Source organism: Solanum verrucosum, unplaced genomic scaffold, assembly GCF_900185275.1.
Source record: "Solanum verrucosum unplaced genomic scaffold, falcon-dt-bn FXZP01000261.1, whole genome shotgun sequence".
Lineage (NCBI taxonomy): Eukaryota > Viridiplantae > Streptophyta > Magnoliopsida > Solanales > Solanaceae > Solanum > Solanum verrucosum.
The window spans coordinates 9910561-9925591 of NW_026019969.1; the positions used below are offsets into that span (position 1 = coordinate 9910561).

Below are 15031 nucleotides of genomic sequence, written 5' to 3' on the forward strand. Positions count from 1 at the left end.
GGTGAACAAGATATGAAAAATGTACATCAGAAATTGCATTAATACAAGAATTGACAGATAAATGTTCAAAAGACAGAATAAGGAAATTACAAACTACAAATCACAGTGAAACTGAGCTTTCTTCAAGTGCCCGCCAATATTTCTGAGCCATCCTACAATCTACCATGTATCAAACATCAATCTGAGGCAGATGTGCATGAGAATGTTAGAGCACAGTTAAATCCTAGACTAAGACCTATAATTATTTCTTTTTTCACAATTTCAAACATACACAAATTACATCTATCTCCGACCTGCGTTGGCCTCTCTACGTCTTCGTCTCCTCCCAGAGCGACCCAAGAGGACTCTACCTTCACGACGAAGACGCCCAACTAGTGACATACCACTATCATCATTATCGTCCCCACTATTGTCACTGTCATCATCAGAGTACTCAAAACCACCAATTGGGAGGTTTCGGTCAACTCCACCAGCACCTCTATCCAAAGTATCACTTATGTCTCTCTCGTGCCGCCTCATAACCCGATTTGACCCAATATTCCCTGCTGAACCAAAAGCCTGCAAAAACAGAAACACATTCATCAAGTTGCGATCGATGCCCATTCCAAAACCTTCATTCCCATTCATCATCTCATTCGCATCAAAACCCTCTTCATCATCCGAATCAAAACCATAATGACTTCCTTCTATCACATAATCACCAAAAACCACAGCCCCTGGCATAGAAGAAGTTATAGTGCTGATAACATCATCCCTCTCTCGTTCCCTCTCAAGCCTTGTCCATTTTTGTTCAAGAAGAGGATCTACCTCACGTGGTCTAGCACAGGGGTGCTCTGCCTTAACATGTTTTCGTATCTCCTTGTAGCTTCCAACAAACGAGCAATCATCCTGCATGCAGCTACGCTTCTTCGAATTTAGATATTCTCTAGCAGGTTCAACCACAGTCCATCCCTTCACCTGGCCTCTACATAGTGGGCAAGCAACTTCTGAGACCTCGCTTTTCTCAGAAGGCAAAGTAGAAAATGGTTCAGCAGTTGGAGTATCATTATCACCCTGCACAGGTTGATTATTATCTGGCAGTATTGCTTTAGTGTAGGCTTTCTTGTACTGATCGAGGCAGTTAGAATAGCGCAAGCTAGTTCCACACATGTAGGGGCGGCAACCTTTGTCATGAGAGGAACACAGGAGAAGCACAGCGTTATGGGGATATTCCATGCATACAGAACATGTTGCATCTTCCCAGTCTTTCTTCTCAAAGATTTTAGAGCATTTCTTTTGGTGAACAAGTTCAGAATGGTTAGCAGATGGCAAAGGGTATGGGGTGGCCCTGCATCGTCGAGAACCATTCCTACGTCGTCCTGTGGTCCCTTTCGCCATTTCCTAAACAGATCTGCATGAATAGAACATCAATAATTTAGCATGATTGCATTAAATTAGAAAGAGAGAGCAGTCACATCCGGTATCTGAGGATCAAGAAGGAAAGAAGAGTAGGATAGACCTTACGCGAGAGAGTAAAAGAGGAAATAATAAGGGGTGTTAGATCCATCACTAAACTGCAGGATAAAGAGCCCTATGCTAATAGAGAGATCATGCAGTCTGGTAATTCAATACTACATCATACCAGTCCACTATGACCTCAATCCCAAAGTATTTGGGCTTAGCTATATGAATAATTTGTATCAATTAAGCTCTATCTGAAGCTAATATTCAGAGCATAGTCAAATTTCACAATGACTTGATTACGAAAATAAAGTTTTATAAATTAAATCTAGTCAAAAAGCAACTTAGACCTATCTTTTAGAATTATGAGTCGGCATAACTGGGTAATTGCCCATAATATGTTGGTAAGTAAAAATACTTGACATGCATTCAGACCAACTTTATGAGAATGATTAGAGGCATCAGGAGAGTAACCCCCTGGGCCTATTCTCCCTGATGAAAAAACCTAGGAATGGCAAATACATTTAATTGAATTTGATCACAGAAGAGTGAAGATAAGGAAAAAACTTAGGAAATGAAATAAAGCAACCCAGCTGCTACTATCCTTCCTTCCCTGTCATCCTATCTGTTTCTTTTTACTTTATGCTCAGGAGTCATCAACTTAAAATTCTCGAATTCCACCCTCAAATAAAAGAGTAGTGAAGGATTCAAAACCAAGTCAAGACCAAGGAAAAAAACAGCTCCATGCCAAAAAGACTAAACAGCGGCAGACAGAGCGGAGAACTTCCATTCGCATCAGGACAAATATAGACTTCCTCAACATGCACAGAAAGTCAATCCAACTCAACGAGGAATTGTCTCTGATGGTATATTATCCCACACACACACCACCACCACCACATGAATTATGGGAGGACCTCACTAGTCAACTCCCTGTACTTCCAATTATATGTGAAGCTGGCACATACTTTAAGAAAGAAATAAAACCTTTGAACTTGTGACCTTAAACATGCCCTAACATTTGTGTGGCTATACAACTTTACCAACTTGTGGTCTTAAACATGTCATAACATTTGTTTGGCTATAAAAACTTCTCATTAAGGGAAACATGGAAATTTAAATCAAAGTGTTTCCAAATTTAGGGAGGGACATTCTCTTTTAAGCGGACTAAAGAGGAAATATGTTCACTGTTCACATAAATTAAAAAAGAGGGAGTAGCTAATACGTAAAAATATACATGTGCCTGTGTGTAAAAATAAGACCCTGATCAACAATTATTGAAAAGTTAACATGCGACGCCTAAATGTTCAACCCATTTGCTGCAACTCAATAAATCTTCATCTTTCAGAAAGGAAAAAAAGAAATATTTCTACACCTCTCAAGCAAATGTCAGCTCCTAGCATAAAATTGGAACTCTTAAAGCTACAGATCTGATCATAAGTGAACTGCCCCCCTGATTCTAGCTCAAACGCCAACAAATCACACACTCATTAATAATCTGATCAATTGAATTATAACAATGATAATCAGACTACCATAAAAAGTACGACCAGATGAAGAGGGAAAACTGAAGAATTTAGAATTGGGGAATCCAGACACTGTTAAGAGCCATAGGAACACCTCTTATCAAAATCAAAAAGATGATCAGACCACCCAATCACATTCAAATATACCAAAGCCAGATGTTACCCGTACACATAAAGATCAAATTTTGCATTAGCTTAGACAGAATCTTCTTAGAAAATTGTAATTCAGATGAACAACCAGCCAATTTGACCTCCATCCATCGTTTCCCCAGAAAAATCAACCAACAACCCAGTTGGGAAAAACACCTCACAACAACAGATATCCAAACACCAAGAATGAAGACATATTCACATTATACAGACCATCAAGCTAAATTGATCAAAAAAGAAAAGGCAAAGACTCATACCCACCTTGAGTTTAGAGCGAATCTGGATCCAAAAAATGATAATTGTGAGCAGCAAAAAAGTACACGCTATCTATCTATATATATACACCCCGATAGAATTCAACTCCCACCTATCTACCTACTACTTAAGCAAAGACAGGTTCAGAAAATGCATCTAATACACGAAACAACGTGCCCCAGCAGAACAAAATCACGCGAGAATACAGATAACAAAACGAATAAATTAATAGCAATAATTCAAAAGCTCAGTACAGCAAACAATTATTTAAATAACATAATAACAAAGCCAAGCACATGACTCTCCTTGACCTTTTCTAATCACCCCCATCAATCTCAGATTCACCATTAATTTTATCCAATTATCAAATCCATCAATTGTCCCATTATCCCCATATATCCCACAACCACCAAACCTCAAAAAATCATAAAAATAAACAAAAAAAATACATCATTCTTACCGGGAAAAAAACCCAATTGATTAAAACTGGAGTATGAATGAATAGGCAACAAAAAGGAAGGACGCTTAAAGGTGAAAGAAAGAGATAGAAAGCTAGGGTTTTCTCGTAAAAAGGAGAGAGATCTGTGAGGGAATTCACTTTAGAGCGCGGGCATTGAAAAATGAAATAGAAAAAATTTGGGGATTTTGGATTTGGAGGAGAGAGAAAGTAAAAAAGCGAAAAAGAAGGGGAAATGGTAGAGAGAGAAAATTCATGGGATTCGTGGAGTCATTTCTACGCTACTCTTTTTCTCCACTCGACGGCAGTTAGGTGGCGGTTTCACTCGCGCCTTCGGAAACTGATATTCACGCGACCATTATTTTCTATATGTGATTTACATTTTTTTATGATAGCTTCCTAATTTTTTTTATTTTCTTGTAAAATATTGAAATGATTCTTTTAAAATAAATAAATTGATGAGTCAAAATTAAAATAAAAATAATTAAAAAGAATACGAATAATCACGATTTCAAGACCTTAAATGTGAAATTGCGAAAGATGATAATAATGGTCAGGATCATGATAAGCATTAATAACGATAGTGATTTTATCACCCATAACCATTAATAAAGATAATGATAAACGAAATAGTTTGACTTTGTTGGGAAAATAGCACAAAATAAAGAGAGATCAAATAATTATTAAGTTGTTTAGTTTGTCTTTCTTTATCTGATTTTTCACTTTAATGGTTTTGAATATTTCTATCAAATTACATGGAAAAAAATTGAAATTTGTGATCTAAAATAAATAAAATATATTAATATTTTTTTTATATCAACTAAATAAATCATATAAATTGAGACGGAAGGAGTACGCGATTAATAGTAAATCACCAAAAGTTTGCATTTAGTTTATTAGTGGAGAGTGAAGGCCACACGTGATGAGTGGTTAGATTATTGGTGTTGCCATTTGTTTGAGACGTGAGGTGTTTCATCAAACATTGGGAATCGTGACTACTAGGCTAAATGACACGTCAGCTTTAATTTTCCGGAGGTACTAAGCATATTCTTATTTTAATATTTTCTCACATTTTTCGAGAAAAAAATCAGATGAAATTAACAATTTTAAATAGCACAACTAATTACTCTTTTCCTTCCGTTTCACAAAGAATGGTCTAGTTTGATTTAACACGAAATTTAAGAAAATAAAGAAGACTTTTGAATTTTATGGTCCTAAATTAAAATTATATCAAATGTATAAAATTGTACTTTAATCTTGTGGCGTTAAACATATCACGTGAAAAGTTGAAATTAAAATATTACCAAAAAAGAAAAAGGTCATTCTTTTTTAAACAAACTAAAAAGAAAATGAGGTCATTTTTTTTAAACGGAGGGAGTAATCATTTTTGTGTAACTTTTGTGCCAAGACAAATAAAAAACATCAAAAACTGTATGTTCTTTAAACTTGTACGAGAAAATCAATTCTTTATTATACATTATTCATTTTACAAAATTATAAAAAAATTAGCTTTGTTGTATGGCTATAAAAAAATCTTCAAATGATAATGCAAGATGTTGTGGTGTAATAGTGGAAGATGATAAATTTCTGCAACAAACAAATTCATAATAGAAAAATAAAATCTAAAACCTCCATTTTTCAAAAAAAAATTCCAAAGACTGGTGGAAATGTATTTGAAACCAAAAGGCTCATTCCATTTTTATATATTTGGGGTAATTTCAAAAACATCGATTTAAAGTGTCAATCAATTATTCACTTTTTTGTGGTTTATAATATTACGTCTTACTTATGTATTGGGCGATTATTTCATTATCAAATAGAAAGCCAGTCTATTTTGTTCACCTCCTCTCTTTTTTTCCAACTTAGGCACAATATGTCAAAACATAAACATCAAAAACTAGGTTAGTCATATAATATACTTCCTTAATTCAACAAAATTTTGGTTTAATCCTTTGCTATTTTTTATTATCTTCTTTTGGTTTAATCAATCGGCATTCAAGACCTATTGATCTAATCAATTTATATATGTATTGCGTAAAGTTCACTTAGAATAAGTGTTTCTCATCAAAAATAAAAAATAAAAAAATCATTTATCAGATCTGATTTCTCATTTTATTTTGTTTTATTTGTCTCTTATCAACTAGGCCATTCTAGTCCCAAGTTCCAGCTACTATGGAAAAAATTGTTTCAATTAAAATTTAGTTGGAAATGTAGATTGATCTAAAACATTATGGAAGAGTTAAGAGATATAAAGGAAGAATAGAGTCTAGAATTCTAGGGGTTTCCTACTTGAGTAGGGTTATTTATTACTATCTCATGGGCAAGAGGTATATAGCAATACTATTTGCTAAACAAACGTTTGTTCATAAATTTTGGATTAAATTTTAAAAAATTATCTTTTAATATTTGTTGGATTATGAAATTTGATCAATTTTTTGAAAACTTGATCTTCAAATATTATAAGTCAGATTTGGGGATTTCTACTCACAGAACTTAAGATTTTATTCAAGTAAAATGCATACCTAAAAACAACTTCAAATTTCAAAAATTACAACTCCAATAACTCAATTTTTACGAGAATTAAAAGGTGAATATTGTCGAATTTAGAAGATAATTTTACCTAATATCTGATACAAACCCACAATGACAACATACTTACACACGTATAATTTAGTTTAATTCAACTATATAGATTATTAATTTACAAGTAATACTTAATGAGGTGGATCACGTACGCTTTACATTGCGTAATTAAAAAGAATTATACTTTATTAGCTTGGGAGATTTATTTATTTTTCAGTAATTATCTTACGAGATTGTGCATGTAAGTATATCTCAATTCGAGAATAGTAATGATCAAGAAAAAAAATCAAAGATTTAATTGACTTTATATGCCAAGGCGTAAAGAAATATCACGAAATATACAAGTTTTAAAATCAACTAATTAATGAATTGTTGTATTCCGGTTGATCCATAACAGTATATGTATTTTTAAATCTTTTACACCTCCTCTAAAAAAGATATTTAATAGAACAATAGCATTTACCATAAGATTATTATCTATTATCTTTAATTCATCCTTAATTTAATGTCTCACTAAATTATTACTCTATTAATTAGAACAGTAATGGTAGATATGAGTAATAAATAATTTCTTATTCAACTTTAAAAAATGTTAAACAAATTCGATTTATCAAAACGACTATTATTATCTAAAAAAAAGCTTCCTTTTTTCTTGCAAAGAAAACAATAGGACAGAACTTGAAACCCAGAGGCTTTCGGCTCCTTATTCTTATGGGTTTGTTTTATTAAATTATCTTTATTAGTTATATTTAAATAGTCAATGGAAAGGATAAAAAATCTCTTTTAATTTGTTAAAATAGACAAGTTAACAAAAGAAGGAAGAAGTATTTTGCAAGACTAAATAAAAAAAAGTACACTTGATATTCCAATAGACAAAGTTATCTACGGAACCAACTAATACCTCTAACCAATGATGGAATAAAACAATCCTACATTTTATTTCGATATTATTGTTCCTTGTCCCAATACCTAACGAAAGATCATTTTTTGGCTAAACAGATAGGGTTGGCTTTGTTCCATCTTTTGTGGGTTAATTAATCTGTTAACTGTCAAACTATGCACGTTTACAGATGAGGGACTGGAATGGATCACCACCCCCTATATTAAAGCATATAATTTTGGTCACATGCCCATGTTAGTAGCCTAGCCTGTCACAATCCTATTCTTTATAGGAATAAAACTACATCATCAACTCACATGAACTTTGCTTTCATCTTTAAGCAATCACAGCTAACTATGGAGGAAAAAAGAAATAGAATCTAGAAAAGTATAAAGCTGGCCAAATCATTTGCCAATACAAATTTTTTTTTAACCTAAATACATAAATGAAATGTTAAAAGAGAAAAACAAGTTGTTAAAGTAACAGGCTAACAGCCATAGATATCACAGCAGTAGACAGAAGCTCAGTTCAAAAGGAAAATTGATAAGAAAAAATAACGCGACAATGTGGGGGAGTAGAGGGGCAAATAGAACAAGCATATTTTTTAGGCTCTCCTAATTGATGTTACAATACCCTCCTAAGGGCTATATTAGTAATCCTAGGGACCTTTGGGGGCATCATCTCCAGGCAGGTCATCTTCATCATGGTAGATGTTTTCAGCCATCTGCCAGATTTGTAGTATATTATCCTCAGCAACACTAGCAACGACCCAATCTTCACATGGGTTCCATGAGAAGTCTGAAATTTTACTTGTATGGCCACCATGAATAAAGAGCAACTCGGGTGGTCCATCTTCTGCATCTTCTGGTGTTTGTTCCTCATCGATCCTACACCAAATTTAAAAAAAGTGAAATTTCAGGTTTACTGCAGCCTGCAGATCTTAAAGGGAACATTATATATAAAACCTCTAGTGATTCATGTGAATCATCTAAAAAAAATCCCATGCAACGCCATAGAAAGGCATTCAAGCCTAGACGTTAAATGTATCACTGAGCAGAAATGGCTTTTTTTGACACAAGAAAATATCATGGTTAAACTAGTTTTTCTAAAGTTCTGTTTAAAGTACATGGTTTCAAATCCTCAATGCAATGATATCTATAATGTCAAAGTCCAACTTCTATACGACAAGTTGTCACAAAGCAAAAACAATGGATTGGATACCACCCAACAATTCAGTGAATAAGTGCAATCCCAGATACTGAGACTTGGATCAGAAACTCAGATTCAGACCACATGATAATACAATTGTACATCTGGATTATCATGTGCACAAATCAACATGGAACTTCAATTCTACACTTGCCAGTACTCAAGATAGCATATGATGTAGTCATTTTCACATGCTAGGATAATTCAGTACAATATAGACTCAAACACACAACAGAATGAGCCTATTTCAGAGTTCCAAATCCACATGTTGAGTCAGGTGACAAAAGTTGCAACCTATAAAGGAAGTGACAAAATACTAATTTAGGATTAAAAGGTGTTTTTCCAAATAAATGAGCAGAAGCAGACAATGAAATGGCATAGCTTTTTTCCCACTTTTGTATGAGGTGGTTTTCTAAGGAGTACAGGGGCTTGACGCCCTGTGGGAGAAGAGGGAAGGAATAGAGATTATAAATCCCAACTATAGGTGAACTATAGCTGGCAAGATAAGGCAGGTGTTAACGTATAGATAGAATAACTAAAATTCAAAACATCAAAGAGCAAGACAGAATAAAAGCACCCACTGGACCGACAGAACATTCACTCTGATATCATGAAAATACTAGTAAGGATAGCTGGAAGAGTAACCTGCTGAGATCCCAAACCATGAGTCTCCTACCAAGGCAACAAGAAGCTAAAATGGTTTCATTCTTCGGATTCCAACCAACCTGGAAAACTTCCTCTCTGTAGAAAAGTTACAAGGAAATCAATGATAAGCAACAGTAAATACAGATGTACAAGCTTCTATTATACTATTTAACATGAATGATGACGGAGCCAACATTTTCCACAAAAGTATATGTAAGGAAGACATCTTACTTGTGACAATCCAAGGTATGAAGTGCAGTAGAAATCTTGCGTAGATCAAATAATTTAACTGTCTTGTCTGTAGACCCTGTTGCTACAACCCATTCATTAAAGGGGTTGAAAGCTAAGCAGTTAACCTGATCAAAAGAGAAAGGAGGTCAATCATGCAGAATCATGAACACAAACATGCTTGTTTACGAATACTAAAATCTAGATAACTGCATTAAGAAATGTTTTTCATTTAATAGGCAATGTGCAGTAGTGATCATCCTTCTATGATTTTGTACATCTAATAATCAGCATAGAGTATGGAAGGCAGGACCTTCTCCTTAAGCCATTTAAAGTCAAATTTCACAAACATAGGGCAGCAATCAAAATCGAATATCTATTAAAATAGATCATATGTTATTTCAAAGAATATTTGGTTAATAGCATGCACCTAAAGTCAACACAACAGAGTGGAAAAAGCATATCATAGGGTTTATTTCAAGGTGTGTTATGTGAAAACTAGATCAACTGATTCTACAGTGTGCTAGGTGGGGAAGGAGATATAGAGCTAATGGAGCAACATGAGGAGGCACCACACTATAAAACGAAACAAAAATTCATCCAGACATGAACATCACATTATAGTTTTCACACAGCAATACTACTTGTTTGCACATTCCAATATTGTAAACCCACAAATGTGAATAAAAAAAGTGCGGGTAAAAATTGGAAAACACAAATTCTAGTTTTAAGAAAAACTGTAATTATTTTGTAAGCACGAGATTCTCACATTCCATGCAAGAAAATCAAAAGACTGCCAACTATGTTAATAAGACATATCTGAGTGGTTCCTCCACTAGTCAAAAGGAAAGCATTATTAACTACATAAACGTGGAAAAGTGCAGCTAAGAAGTCTAAGCCGCACCTCGCTTTGATGTGCAACTACAGATTGTATAGGCTTGGTTACTGATGGAGTTCGCAGATCCCAGACGTGCAGATACTGATCATCCCCAACAGAGCCAAATAAATACTCATGCCTCAGATGCCAAGCTACATCCTCAACAACACCTTCATGAACCTACACATTTTAAATATTAGAATAAACCAAGAAAAGCTGACAAAAGCTTAATGAGAAAATAATCCGAGAGACAAGATTCTTGTCCATGCTAGGTAGACTGAAGCTTCAGACAGCAAATAGTAGACATGCCGCGACCAAAAATATCCTTTGAGGTAAAAGTTGGGACACTATTGAAGTTTCAGTTTAACTTTTGTAACATGATATTAATAAAGAGATCTCATGCTGTTCAGCTTCACTTGATCTTTTTTTACTTTGAGGTGCCTGGGGGTGTTTGCTGGATAGGACAGCATGCAAGTTCTTCTCCATTTATCAATCATAGTTATTTGCACAAGATAAAACTACAAGTAGTAAGCAGGCGCAACAAATTGATAATGATATGCAGTGTAACATGGCAGTATCTATCCAGTGCAGACTCATGAAAAAAACACCAGGCAAACCTTAAATATCTGCATAGCCTCTAGAGCCTTATTTTTGGGAGTGGCATTAATGTCCCATAAACATATATGTGCGTCATCTGAACCACTCAATAAATGACCTTGCTTAAATTGACTCCAAGACAAACCGTAGCCCTCTGTACTGTGGCCTCTTAACCTCAAATCTGGATTGCATGCACCATCTAGAGGAGGCTTAGATGGATGTTTACTGTAGTCAAAAACATATACTTCAGCACTAACTGTCTTAGTTGCAATGATAAATGGGTTTTGGGGCATATATCGAGCCCGATTAACCTCTCCATCATGATTTATTTGCTGGATTATTTGTACCTGAAAGAGAAATATTTATCATTATACATAAGCCACTCAATGTTGAAACAGAGACAAGAAGTTCACTCTGATATTATGGGGAAATAGTAGTACAGCAAAAAGATATCAGAATAAGGCCTCCAAGTGATAATTGGCAATGACAGACCATTTTAAAAATCTTTTTTTAGAGAATAAGATTTTACAGTTCCATGCCCTCATCATAAATAGAAGAATTCATTATCAACTTTCCACTGAATCTATATGTGGATAGTACCTTTTATAACAGTGACATCAATCTACACTAAAAGGAGATAGTCATAAATGGTTTTCTCATAAGCTTTTCGAAGTTCTAGCTGGCTATTCAAACTTCATCAGTTTTCTCCTGCAAAAATGTTGCTTCCAATCATCTTTGCATCAATGACAGACCATTTTAAAAATCTTTTTTTAGAGAATAAGATTTTACAGTTTCATGCCCTCATCATAAATAGAAGAATTCATTATCAACTTTCCACTGAATCTATATGTGGATAGTACCTTTTATAACAGTGACATCAATCTACACTAAAAGGAGATAGTCATAAATGGTATTCTCATAAGCTTTTCGAAGTTCTAGCTGGCTATTCAAACTTCATCAGTTTTCTCCTGCAAAAATGTTGCTTCCAATCATCTTTGCATTCAGATGAGTGGATCAACTTAACCAGTAGTTTTAGAACTCTAACCAAATCCGGAAGCATTGGCTTTGTTACAAACCAGTTCAAGCATCATTATTCATATGATATAACAGCCTCAAGTGTCCTTTCAGAAGATAACATTTCAACAATATCATGACTCAGAAAGAAGAGGAATAATAAAAACAACAACGCATAGAATTTCAATAAGAACATGTCAGTCAAAGAGTTCACTCTGCCCAAAGGGATTGACCTATTAGGTGCCCTTATTTGGTGCTGCGGTGAGTCGGAAAATGTTGCACTAATTATGCTAGGCCCCTTTTTTTTTCCTTTGGTGATTTTTTTGATGAAATTTTAACTGTACCTTAAGCAAAATCCAGGAATTGAACTGACAACTTTCAATTCACTACTCCCTAGTACCTAAGCTGCGAAGGAGAAAACTTTGAGCCAAAGGTCTTAACAGAAACAACCTCTCAAACTCCACAAGGTAGGGGTAAGTCTGTGTACACACTGCAGACTCCGGGACTGCACTGGTTATAGTGTTGTTGATAAAACTTTAGACCACATAGTATATAGCATAATCCCAAAGCTATCAAAATTCAATAGATTCTTAAACAGGCAGTCCTAGAACAACTAAACTCTAGTACAAAACAAGTAAATCTCAGACCTTCAAACTAAAATTAGCCAGAAAAATGTAGTAACAATAAACCCATATAAAACAGTCAAGCAAGACATAAAACAGAATAGATTCAAACCTTGCCATTGGCACAACCAAATCCGCCAAATTCAGACCGATCATCATCATAGTGTCGGGCATCATTCTCAGCATCCTCAAGAGGAAGCTGAACCTGAGCAAGCATGAGATAATTGGGCTCATTTTCCGATGTATGAGTCCCCAAAATCATCTTCTGAACGGAATAATCCTTTCCGGACGGCTCTTCCCGGTCCGGTAACCATTCGACGGTGAGCGAAGGCCATTCAAGCGCGTGAGTAATAACCAGATCGTAAAGAAAAGGTGTATTCTTCTTCCAAATCTTGTACTCCTCGTTTATCAGCCTCTCCTCAATTTCACCCCTCATCTCATCTTCGTCTTTCCCCATTAAACAATTTCAAGAACTGCCTTAAGATTTTTCTTCTTCTGTTTTGAGTGTGTGAGGGTTTGGGTTTTGTGGAGTTTGGGGATTTTTACGAGGGTTTGTAGAGATTTGGAGGGAACGGTATTTTCCAGTGGATTTTCTTTTCTTTTTCTTTTTTTGCGGGATATGTGGATATCTAAAAGGGTTTTATATTACGACGAGATTGGGCTGTGACCCGAATTACGAGTCGGTTAGATTTGCAGGTGTCTTTACATAAATAGCCGCCAAGTTTATCTTCTAGCCAGTAAATATAAATTATACTCCTCGGTTCACTTTTACTTATCAACTACTATTTAACGATGATTTTTTCTATGTTTTATTCTTAGCGCTAATTACTTATCACTCGAATTATTTTTCAAAATCTAATCCTAAACATAAATTAATAAAGGTAATGTGGTAATAAAAGTATAGGGTTAATTGAGTTGTTGAAAGTTGTCTAACTTGGTCTTTCATTCTAATAGTCATGGTATATCTATAAAATTCTTGTTATTCCATTTTTTTAATTGTATATAGCACTTCGATCATCATATTATTTTGTCGTAGAGACTGTTGTGTTTTTAGTATGATTTGTCTTGTTTTCTTAAAAAAAAAATGTCTTGATTCCTTTATTCTCTCAATGTTTCCTTTTTTCATTATGATTTGTAATGTTTGTTACTTGAGTTGAAAGTCTATCAAAAACGATTTATTCTATTATAAATGAGTAGGATTTGCATACATATTTACCTTCTTGTACTCTGTAAAATTACATTAAATATGTTATTGTAAGATAAATCTCTCATAAAATTTATTTGGTAATCTACTAAAAATGAAAATTAAATATATTATACTCTAATAGTATATTTAGAGTGGACATACAATTAGCAATAAAATTATGAATAAGGATATTCAAAATAAGGTTAGAGCAGGCTCTTGTGATAGACAATACAAAGAAAGTAACGTTGAGATGGTTTGAACATGTGAAAAAAAGATGTGTAGATGCCTTAGTGAGGAGGTACGAGAGGTTGGTTACAATAGGTACGAGAAGCGGTAGAGTAGGCAGAAGAAGTATTGTGATAATTGATTAGACACAACACAAAACAACTAACTTCAAATTACCAAGGATACGACCTTAAACATGAGGACGTGGAGGCCACTTATTGGGGTAAAAGGTTAATAAACCAATGGAGTGTTGTCTTATTTTCTAATGTCTTAGGCATGTTGATGTTTGTTGTCGCATTAGTTCTTGCTTTTGATATCTATCATTGTTTGTTGTTCATTATATTTTAATTATCCTATGATTTTTAACTTTTTATTCATTTATTGCAGCTTTTGCATTACCTCCCTTATTAGTTGCTAAATAATTTCCATGATTTTCTTCATTTTATTCTTCTTACTTGAATTTGTTATACTCGAGTTTGAGTATCTTTTGAAAATAGCCTTTGTAATTCCACGATATAGATACTCATTGCGGTTGTTGTAATAATCATATATATATATATATATAAAAGAGAACATTAGGCACGCCTACGTGGCGCCACCACAAACCAGAATTTCCTTTTAATTTATTTATTTCCAAAACTAGCCTTACCCTTTCATTAAAAGTTATGACATTTATGAAAAGTTGCAACTTTAATGAAGATTTGCGACTTTTATGAAAAGTTGCGACTTTAATGAAGAGTTGCGACTTTTATGAAAAGTAGTGACTTTTATGAAAGGTTGTGACTTTTTCGAAGAATTACAACTTTTCCAAATAGTTGTAACATTTCCGATAAGGCACAATAAACATTTATTCACACTACCCTTTGTTATCTATAAATAGAGGGATCTTCTCTCATTTTAAAATAACGAAAATTTTGAACCTCTTCTTTTTCTTCACAATTAAATATTTGTGTATTTTTCTCCTTTTGAGTGGCTCACTGATACCACTGCTTATGTTATAGATCCGATATGTACTTTTACAATCATTAATTTATACTTATGTTATTAAGGATAAATGATAAAATGTAATAATTTTCATTAACAATATTAATGTTTGTTACTATGTAATCTTGTATGTAAGATAATATAGTGTTTTA

General features: G+C 34.1%; 2 protein-coding genes across 2 annotated transcripts; both read right to left on the reverse strand.

Moving 5' to 3' along the window:
* Nucleotides 1-13: 13 nt before the first annotated feature.
* Nucleotides 14-1421, reverse strand: LOC125816186 (uncharacterized). Its single transcript, XM_049495774.1, has 2 exons — nucleotides 294-1421; nucleotides 14-181 (listed from the first exon to the last, which is right to left on the reverse strand). The coding sequence occupies exons 1-2, from the start codon at nucleotides 1375-1377 to the stop codon at nucleotides 177-179; spliced, it is 1089 nt and encodes a 362-aa protein (XP_049351731.1). The 5' UTR covers nucleotides 1378-1421; the 3' UTR covers nucleotides 14-176.
* A 6250-nt stretch (nucleotides 1422-7671) lies between these two features.
* LOC125816184 (WD-40 repeat-containing protein MSI1) lies at nucleotides 7672-13096 on the reverse strand. The gene is made up of 6 exons (XM_049495773.1): nucleotides 12597-13096; nucleotides 10868-11194; nucleotides 10278-10430; nucleotides 9377-9501; nucleotides 9146-9241; nucleotides 7672-8178 (listed from the first exon to the last, which is right to left on the reverse strand). The coding sequence occupies exons 1-6, from the start codon at nucleotides 12939-12941 to the stop codon at nucleotides 7950-7952; spliced, it is 1275 nt and encodes a 424-aa protein (XP_049351730.1). The 5' UTR covers nucleotides 12942-13096; the 3' UTR covers nucleotides 7672-7949.
* Nucleotides 13097-15031: the final 1935 nt, after the last annotated feature.